Source organism: Camelus bactrianus, chromosome 18 (assembly GCF_048773025.1).
Source record: "Camelus bactrianus isolate YW-2024 breed Bactrian camel chromosome 18, ASM4877302v1, whole genome shotgun sequence".
Taxonomy (NCBI): Eukaryota; Metazoa; Chordata; class Mammalia; order Artiodactyla; family Camelidae; genus Camelus; species Camelus bactrianus.
Window position 1 is genome coordinate 27,008,203 of NC_133556.1, and position 9,871 is coordinate 27,018,073.

Below are 9,871 nucleotides of genomic sequence, written 5' to 3' on the forward strand. Positions count from 1 at the left end.
ATTGTTTTGCTCCTCCCTCCCTGGGGAGGATTCAGATTCAGCCATGAGTCAGTCTATGAGTCAGCTCCTGGGAGTGCAGAGGCCCGGGGGCTGCCTCAACCCAAATCCGAGAGACTGGGCTCTAAGAAGAGGGAAGGGGAACACCCCACTGTCATAGAGTGAGTTTCACCTAGCCTGCCCTGTTTTGGAAATCCAACTGGCAGTTTGCAGGGTGGGACTGGCCGTGTAGCCCCCAACGCCGTTCACGTGGCAGAGGGCTAAGAAAGGGCAGTGCCAAGGTCAGGGGTCAGATGTTGAATCCTAGGTGGACAGGACATCTGGGGCCCTGATCAGACCAACATCAAACTCATCCCTGCTTGCCCCGATTTTAACCCCAACTGGACTTCCGCTTCCCAACGACCCCTACCCGGAGAAGGAAAAACAAAAGCTGAGGAATAAATAATTTATTGAAATTGGAGGAATAAATAAGATAAGTGGGCAGGGTTACAAATAACTGTAAAAATAATTAACATGTATATACACAAAGGCACTCCCAGCCCAGGAGGTGGGGCCTGAGCCCCGGGCCGGGCGGGGCCTCCCAGCGAGGCGATCCGGTGCCGGCACGCGGTCGTCCCCAGGAGGTAGACGGCTTATTTACAACGGAGGAAACAGCGGGGTCTTCCTAGATCCCTAAGCCCGGCGGCTCCCAGCGGCCCCTGAACGGAGCGGGGATCCCAGAGCCCGGCCCCGGCGCCCTGCAGGCCCGCTCCCCTGCGAGTGCCCGCGGAGCTGCACCCCTTGCACGATCCTCTGCACCCAGGAGCGGTGGGCAGCCAGGCTGATATAGACGCCGGGTCGGTTGCGTTCCGCACAGCCCTCGCCCCAGCTGATGATGCCCGCTAGCAGCCAGGTGCCCCCGACCTGGCACATCAGGGGGCCCCCGGAGTCGCCCTGCGAAGAAGAGGGAAGGTTAGGGGCCAGCGTGGGGCAAGGGGTAAGCAGAGCCCAGGAGCTGCACCACAGCGGGTGGCAGACGGTTCCCTTCGTGGGGGTGGCTGGGGGGGTTTCCTCCCACCTTGGAGCATCCTACCACCACCGGGGCCTGGAAGGCGGGGAAGGACACACTGCTCAGGCTCACTTCTGGTGAGAAGCACTAGGTGCTAGGCCATGTCCCTTACAGCCCTGGAAGCAGGGAGTATCGTGATGATTCACAAATGAGAAGCCCAGGCTCAGAAAGATGTAAAGTGTCCCAGCCCGGGTGTTGACCACTACACTGTCCCTCCATGCCCCACCACAGCGACGGAGCTGGAGCTGGCTCTGGCGGCCAGGACCGTGGAGCCCCCTGAGGTCTGGCATAGCAGGGGTACTCATGTATGTTCGATGTATGAACAACTGTACGAAAGGCGAAGCCAGGCTGAGGCTGGGTTCTGGAGGCATCTGGGAAGGGGGGGGACTGCCATGTCACAGCTGATTCTGGGAAGAGGCCCAGCGAGTGGTGATGGAGTTCGGTGGGGCAGGGCTGGAAAGGAGGTGGGGTGCTCACCAGACAGGCATCCCGCTCCCCCTCCAGGTAGCCGGCACACAGCATGTCCTCAGTGATGGCTCCCTGCCCAGCTCCCCGCCAGTACAGGCGGCTGCAGACCCCCGAGTCAATGATGGGAACCTTCAGCTTCTGGAGGGTCTGAGGGTGGGGCAGGGGCACTGGGAGCAGGAAGGAGAGAGTCAAGCTTCAGAGGCTGTCCCCCTGGTGGCCTCCTCAGTTCCCTCCATTCCCTCAGCAGCATTTCTCAAAGGTTAAATGGATCGACTCTATCAGGCTCTCCTGTGATGCTTGCAGAAAACCCAAATTCCAGGCTCTGCTCTGGACCTACTGAATCCCAACATGAACGTGCAGCCTGAAACTCTGCATCTTTAACGAGCTCTCTCATGCCTGCAAGATGGTTAGAACTAAGGGTCAGGGCCTGTCCCATCTCAGGCACTACTTTAGCCAGCCTGGCAACCACTGGCCACTCAGTGTTGAATGTTACAGGGACTTGAGGAATCCACCGCTCGCTCAGGGCATGGTAGACCCTAAGGTTGGTCTGTAGACCTTCTCCAGTTCATAATTCCAGCTCTCACAGGAGCCCCTCAGAATGACTGTGGGGAGGCTGGCTGAAACTTTAGAGTCACTGGGGTTCCCAGACACCCAAACTGGTGTCATTTCTCTTAATTCTTCTGGCATCTGGTTAAAGTCTCATTTTCTTACATTTTGTCCTTTCTCAGTAACTCTTTTTTTTTTCTCTCTCTCTCCCTATGCACAAATATATATATACATATGCATATATAGCTCTCACTGCTGCTCTGCCTCCTACTTTATACAGTCTGCTTTGGGTTTCTAGATGATGTTTTCCAAGCCTCCAGACTTGGTTTGCCAGTTATATTTTACGATTATGGAGACAGCACTTTCTCCTGGGCATTTTGCCTGCAATTGTGTTACGATGCCACCGGGAGGTGACTGTTCTTGATTTGGAATCTCAGGCCTGTTGTATTCACCGGATTCAGCTCTGCCCCATGCGAACCTCCTCTCAGCCATCCCTATATCATTTAATAGCTCAGCTGATCTGGCAGTTTTGCCTCAGAACGCAGCCAAAGGTACCTTTTAACTAGAAATTATCTCTCACTTAACTAGAATGATCTCTCATCTTTTAACTAGAAGTGATGTCTCATTGCCCACCTAGGCTCCTGTGACATCATGTTGCTGGATCGCAGCCCATCTTGTCTTCTATCTCTGTCGGACTCTGCCTCTTTTGCTGCTATGGCACCTGTGTCTCTTGAGTGTTCACCACCCCATCCCCACCCATCCCCAAACCCCTGGTGAGGAAGAAGCCGCACCTCCATCATTGATACTCCCCCAGCCAGCGATCCAGCAGTTGGTGTCCGGAAGGAGGCGGACGGAGGAATCAGGCAGGCAGATGGGCAGGACTCGTTCAGAGAACTGGATGGAGTGCTCCAGGCGAACCAGGGCAATGTCAGCACTGGAGCCTTCCTTCCAGGAGTACACAGGGTGGGGCTGCACCCAGGCGATACCCACCTCCTGGGACCTCAGGCCAGGGTTCCCCAGCTGCCAGGCCCCCAGCAACACAGAGAACTGGGCTGGTTTGTTCAGATTGCTGGAAGGAAGAAGGCAGGGGTGGGATCAGCCAGGCACCACTGGGTGGCGGCCAGGAAGGGTCTGGGAAGGATGTCTGGGGGAACAGCCTGCATATGAAGGCCCCTGGAAAGCCAGAGAAGCTTCCTGGCAGAAGCAAGGCTTCTCGGGAGGGGCCCCAGGACTGAACTGAGGTCTGGAAGCTGGGGCTGAGTGGGGAGCCCAGGGTCTGGGGTGGGAAGCCTGGAGAACGGAGTGGAGGGGACCGGCCGTGAGTACCCCTTGAAGCAGTGGGCCGCCGTGACCACCCAGTGCCTGGTGAGCAGGGAGCCCGCGCAGTGGTGGGTGCCGTTCTTCCGGATGCTCACGACCCAGGGCCACTCGGCATCAGTGCTGTCCTCACCACCCACGATCCGGCTCAGCCGCTGGGGCCTCCCACAGGCTGGGGGCTCTGGAGGGGAAGGTTCCCAGGCTGTCACCCCCTCAGGCACAGTCCTCCCTCTTCCAGCTTCCCTTCCAGCCTCCAGCACTTAGACCTGTGCTGCACTCCTCCCCTAACCACCTCCCACCCTGTCCTCCTGCCCAGCCCCTCCCCCTTCCTTCCCTGCTTCCTTCCTGGACCCTACATCCAATGCCCTCCCCTCTGGCTGGGCACTTGGTTCTCTATTCCTTTTACCTTCTGGGGCCACTCGCCCATCTCCACGTCTGATTCTCTGGCCCTCCTTTCCTGCCTGCCTTCCTCCAGCTCAACCCCTCTCTTCCCCACTGCCCACTTCTGATCTGTCCCCAAAGACACAGACACTGCCCCACCCTTCGGGCTGCTTCCCTCCCCCTTCCCCGCAGGGCAGCTCCTACTTACCAGTTGTCTCGGCAGCAGCAAGGGTGGCTGAGGGCAAGATAAAGAAAGGGTCAGGCCAGCGAAGAGGAGCCCTTCCACCCTCTTTGCCTAGTGATCTCCTCCGGGGGCTCATTCCCTGGGGCCCCTCCAGGCCACCCTGGCAGGGGCATTTCCTGAAGCCTGAGTAGGGCGGACAGAAACCTCAGGCCCTCACCATAAGCTGCAGCCTTACCCTCCCACCAGCTTCCTGTTCATCCTGTGCCCAGGCTCCATCAAGCCTGCCTGAAGGATGAGGGACTAGCTCCTGGGGCATCTCACTGAGGGTGAGAATGAGGACCACCTCCCCACCACCCACAAGCCCAGGCCAGAGGCCGGGATGCTGCTGCCCCAGCAGTAAAATGTGCAGAGCCCAGGAGAGGGAGGGAGAGATGAAGATGGTAAATAACAACCACCCGAGCTGAAGCCCACTGAGTGCTGACTGTGTGCTAAGCCCTGTCCTCGGCGCCTACATGGAGAGTTTCATGTACTCCTGACAGCGGTGGAGGAAACTGAGGCTCAGAGCAGTCAAGTAACTAGAGAGGGAGAGGGGAGTGAGAGAGAGAGGACAAAACAACAGATGGGAGGGAGAGGACACTGGATTCAGACAGGACCTAGAGGGAAGGCAGCTGGGTGGACCGGAGGGAGGGGAGGAGGGAGGGGCAGCAGGTCCTTGGGACTCACCTGTAGCAACCAGAAGCAGCAGGGAGGTTAAGATCCTGGGGCAGCGCCCCCCCAGGGCTGGAGTCCCAGGAACCACCATGGCGGATTGGGTCGCAGCTGCCAACAAGAGTGCGCAGGGTTCTCTGCAGGCCGCACCAGGTTTTATCCTGGGAGGCGGAATGCCGTCAGACCAGTCCCCCAGGTGAGTGGCTCAGTCCCTGCCACCCTGGGCTGTGGGTCACAGGGAGGAGGTGGGGCTTCCGGGAGGAAATAAGCCGTTAAGGGGACTTGGGGGCTCTAGCTGGGACCCCTACCTTGGGCCTGGATCTGGGGCTCAGGACCTGGCCTCTGGAGGGGCAGACAAGGGAACCGGGCCCCACAGGTCTAGGCTCTGGCCTTGACCTTGACTGGGGAGCAGGGCAGAGAAAGTTCTCCAGGGCTTGAAAGGGAGGGGGTCCGGGTGGGGAGGGAAGGTGCTCAGACCCTAGGGCCTGGGTCTGCAGTGGCAAAAGGCTGGGGGGTGGGCTGATGGGGAGGCCCCAGGGCCTTGGGGAGAGATGGGGGCGGGTGAGGGGCTGCCCAGAGGCTTGGTAATGGCTCCTATGAATCAGCAGGAGACTTGGCCCAGCCCGGGACTCTGGGATCCCGTTAACCCACTTCCCAGAAGGCTGTGAATCAGGCCCCCAATGGCCTCCCATCCCTAGGCCATCTTCCTGTGGGCCTTGTCACCTGAGGACTCATCTCTCACCTGGACTCCCGGGAAGCCCAGGCAGGGCCAGCCAGGTTCCCCAGGTGGCTGTGACAGATGCAGCTGCCATGAAAGGGTGCCAACCCCAGTCCAGCCCCTGTGCTCCTGGGATCCCCTGGACTCCCCGTTGGGGTCAAAGGGCTCCTGGGCGATGCTTGATGGGGGAGCCCGGGTAGGAGGTGTCAGATGCAAGGTGCTCCCCCGTAGAGCCTACCCCATGACCCAGGAGGCCCCATCCTGCAGACACCCACACCCCAAGCAGGAGGGTCAGGCTTCTTCCAACACAGACTGTGTATCTTTGTCTCTCAACCATGTGATAAACAAACCCCTCGCTGGGCCCTGGGTATGCCTGGGGCGGGGCATGGAGATAACAGCATTTGTGGGGAGCTTCATGAGCCAGGCGCCACCTCATTTAATCTGCAAGTTCTCTTATTCTTATTCCCATTCTGCAGCTGAGCAAACTGAGGCCACTGGGGGAGGTTAGTGACTTACCCAAGGGCCCCTAGCTGGTGAGTGGTGGAGCCTGGATGTGAACCCTGATTCTGGAGAAAGGCAACTGGACTAGATTCAGGGAGCCCTGAGGGAGTCAAGCCCAGTGGATGGATGATTACCACCCAGGGTCAGAAGTGCTAGGTGGGTGGGAGCCCAAGGGAGGCACCTGAAGACTGCTGGGGGGAAAATGAGGGTTGCCCAGAAAGGAGGACCTCGAAAAGGAGGCTGAAGGAAAAGCTGGAGTTGGCCCTGCAGAGGCACGGGGATGGGGGCCGGTGGAGATGTCCTAAGTTGGAGGAGAGAGGGAGTGAGTGCCTGGTGGGTGAGTCAGGGCACTGGGAGGGGCTGCTGTGTGGGTCCTAGGTGGGCAGACCGCCTGTCATAGCTTAGCTAACACACTCTGTGTCCCCAGACCCTGCCCTGGGGTGGACTCCTGTGCTCCCCGCCTCCTGGGGCTGTTAGGGGTTCTAAGAGTCTGCAAGAGACAGATAGCCCTGGATGTTGTCAGTACCAAGGAGGATTGTCACTGTATTTAACTGGGCCCTGCTTCTGTTAGGAGGGCAGGAGACCCTCGGGCTTAAACCACCAGCTAGACATGCCGTCCTGCTCCGTGGAGGTCCCTGCCCCACTCCAGCCAAAGACAAGGCAAGGATGGTGTGCTGGAGCTGGAAGCTCCTAGCTGCTGCATTCCTCTCTGTCCCAGGCCTGGGGATGGAGAGACTGCAGGGAAACAGAGTGGCCAATGAGAGAAGCACTTTTGGTGTCAGCCAAGCAGAAATGCCAGCTGGCTAGGGGAGGGCACCTCCCTGACCTCTCTGTCCTGGGTCCCCCCTGCACCCCGTGGCTGGCCTGGCCCCTCGTGCTCCCCCAACCCACTCCCTTCCTGAAACTAAGGTGGTTGGCCTCCCCAGCTCACCCGACAAGCATTTACTGGGCACCTGCTCTACTGCCAGGTCCCATGCTGGACACCAGGACACGATGGTGAATAAGACACAGGTCTTATCCTCAGGCAGCACATATCTTCCCCGGGGGTGGGAGGCAGGTGAGCAAGTGATTACTGCAAGATGTCACAGGAGGATGGGCACAGAGGTCTGGGGCCTGGGGTGGGGGAGGAGTGTCAGGGAAGGAGTGGGAGGTGGGCATGGACCCTGGAGGGCCACCCTGAGGGTGGGTGCTGAGTGCTGTGACTCCTCAAGGGGAGGGACAGTGTGAGGAGGTTCCTCATGGGATCCTGGGGATCTAGATTGGTGTCTGGTGCACACTGGGTCTCAGTGGATATTTGTTGAATGAATAAACAAACGTGGAAGAGGTGGGAGACTGACTGCTCCAGCCTCCTGCCTCTCCAGTTCCTCTCTGTTCCAGCTTTTCCTGCTGTTCATGCAAGCTGGATCACTGCCCAGGTGACCCAAGAGGCAGGCATGTGCCCCAAGATGTTGCTGTCCTCAATATAGGGTGGACAGGAAGATGGTTCTAAGGAAGAGGGCCTGGGAAGAACCAAAGGGAGTTCTGAAAAGCCAGCGAAGACTTCCTGGCACAAGTCCTGAGCAAGGGCGCCACAGACTGGCTCTCCAGTTCCCAGGGGGTGGAGACCTCGCATGATTCAACATTCATTCCACAAAATATTCGACTGACCGTCGTACGCCAGACCCAAGCCGGGCATCACAGCTGAGCATCTCTTTGTCTGGACAGAAGACAGATGGGCTGCCCACGTGGCAACCCACCCTCCCGTGTCCCTGCCTGGCCATCTCAGGGCCACTGATGGCTTTGGCGGGAGGTAGGGATGACAGACAAGTCTGCAGAGGCATTACATGCAACAGGAGCTGGAGCTGCCGATGCTCAGTCCGAAGTGACTCACCCTCAGCATTTCAGACATGGGCATCAGAGTCAGGGCAGATATCTCACCGGGGTTTCCATTCACTATGCAACCCAACCTACCGAACACCTGCTGTGATACCGCTGTGAACAAACCGAAAACAATCCCTGCCCTCATGGCAGGGACACTGGAGGAAGCAGAATAAACAACATAACTAAGTACATCATTTCCTCGACAAGAAGATAAAGTCTACTGGGAAAAGCAAAGCCGGAAGGGGCCCTGGGATAGAGGGTGGGGATGGGAGGGGTAAGAGGGGGGAATGGGAGGTGGGGGATGGGGAAGGGGGTTGCTGTCTTAAATCCGGAGCCCAGGGGCAGTGCAAACCTTGCACCGAGACTTGCAGGAGGCGGGCAGAGTTGTGGGTGCGGTCAGAGGCCATTCCAACCCCAGGAAGAGGAAACTCAAAGGCTCAGGTGGGTAGAACTGGAGGATTTGAGTGACAAAGGAGAGGTGCAGGGGATAAGGGCTCTGCCACCCGGCCTCCCTGTGGGGGGTACACTGAGCCGGGCTCCAGAAGATGAGCTGGGGACACTAGGAGAAGGGGCGGCGTAAGCGTTCCTGGGTAAGGGGCCAGGGTGTTCGGGACAGGACCTACCAGGGATATTGCGGGCCCACCCAGGCAAGGGAGCCTTGGCTGAAGGGCAGGGTGGCGGCTGAGTCTCTCTGCATAGTGGTGCTGGGTTGCCACATGGATCAGAGGCGCAGGAAGGGGTGAGGGGAGACAGGTGGGAGGCAGGGTTGTGTCCAGGTGAGCTGGAGCAGGGACTCTCTGAGTGGCCATGGAGATGGAAGGAGGTGGATAGGCAGGTGCTAGTGGGCAAGGCAGGTGATATGGTGACAACCAACCAAGCAAACCCGGACATCTGGTCACCCTGGACAGTGTCTTTGTCTTCTCTCCCTCTGTGATTGGGGAGAGGTCGGCAGGGCGTTTCAGGCCCAAGGGTTCCCAGGGTGGGAATTTGGGGAAAGTAGGAGGTCAAAGCCCAAAGCCCAGGGTGCTCTGACCTGTAATGTCATCAGTGTTCCTCTGATCCCCGGAGAGAGAGGCTCTTTTGGGGAGCCCTGCAGACGGAGGGACCCAGCAGAGAACAACAGCAGGTGGGACCTGCTCTCTACTCTGTGCTTCATTTTCCTGAGGTTCCGGCCCTGGCTCCAAGATGGTGAGCTGTGTTTTCTGTAGGGAGAGGCTGGATCTCTCCAAGCTGGGGAGGGAAGCCTGGGGGTGAGCCACGCTGAACTCCAGGCAAGCCCCTGGGCCAGAGGGGGCCCCCCGATTCCTCGGCTCTGAGACGAGCACTGCAAACCAGGTGTGGAATCCAGCCCTCCAGTGGGTTCGGTCAGATCTGCAGTCTTATGTTTGTTTTTTCAATTGGGCAAATCCACATTTTAAAAAAAATCTGAATTTTGATTAATTATGCTGGGAACACGAGTGTACAAGTGTCTGAATCTCTGCTCAGATATTTGCACACCCCTGATCACAGCAGCATTAGTCACAAGAGCCAAAAAGTGGAAACAACCCACGTGTCCATTGATGGATGAATGGATAAACAAAATGTAGTCCATTATGTATTATTTAGACATAAAGAGCAATGAAGCACTCACACACACTACAACATGCATGAACTTTGAGGACATTATACTGAGTGAAATAAGCCAGACACAAAAGGACAAATACTGTATGATTCCACCTGTAGGAGATTCCCTACAGCAGTTCAATTCATAGCAACAGAAGTAGAAGGTGGGTGCCAGGGGCTTGGGGAGGGGGATCAGAGTTACTGTTTAATGGGTAAGGAGTTTGGGAAGATAAAAGACTTCTGGAGTTGTATGGTAGTAATGGTCACACAACACTGTGAATGAACGTCATGCCATTGGACTGCACACTGAGAAATGGTAAAAACGGTAAATCTTAGGTATATTTCACTACACTAAAAAATGGGGGGGGGATCTGAATGTCTACCTTTTTATGAACCTCAGAAGCTGTGGCAACACTGCACCCCACTGGGCTGAGTAGCCTGATTGCAGCACAGCCCCACCCATCACCTGCACTCTGAGATACCGGCCACAGCACCGGGTCTTTGGGTGTTTCCTGCTCTCAGAGGCCACCGCCTGGGACAG

The 9,871-nt window shown here is 57.6% G+C and overlaps 1 protein-coding gene across 2 annotated transcripts; it reads right to left on the reverse strand.

Moving 5' to 3' along the window:
* Nucleotides 1-428: 428 nt before the first annotated feature.
* On the reverse strand, nucleotides 429-9,871 carry PRSS22 (serine protease 22). 2 transcript variants are annotated; one of them, XM_010949955.3, is made up of 7 exons: nucleotides 9,726-9,871; nucleotides 4,665-8,164; nucleotides 3,966-3,992; nucleotides 3,386-3,557; nucleotides 2,851-3,128; nucleotides 1,523-1,680; nucleotides 429-930 (listed from the first exon to the last, which is right to left on the reverse strand). In XM_010949955.3, exons 2-7 carry the CDS (start codon nucleotides 4,741-4,743, stop codon nucleotides 670-672), a joined length of 975 nt encoding a protein of 324 aa, XP_010948257.2. In that variant the 5' UTR covers nucleotides 4,744-8,164; nucleotides 9,726-9,871; the 3' UTR covers nucleotides 429-669. The 2 variants fall into 2 exon arrangements, with proteins under 2 accessions (XP_010948257.2, XP_074202584.1); XM_074346483.1 differs by lacking the exon at nucleotides 9,726-9,871 and having other exon boundaries at nucleotides 4,665-4,810; nucleotides 5,392-8,461.

Excerpts from the sequence above, each read along its gene's own strand:
- PRSS22 (XM_010949955.3), bottom strand. The coding sequence starts at position 4,743 with ATGGTGGTTCCTGGGACTCCAGCCCTGGGGGGGCGCTGCCCCAGGATC. Across the intron at positions 3,129-3,385 it reads GCGGCCCACTGCTTCAAGGG|CAATCTGAACAAACCAGCCC; the intron begins GTACTCACGGCC and ends TCTTCCTTCCAG. Across the intron at positions 1,681-2,850 it reads GGGGAGTATCAATGATGGAG|TGCCCCTGCCCCACCCTCAG; the intron begins GTGCGGCTTCTT and ends TCCTGCTCCCAG.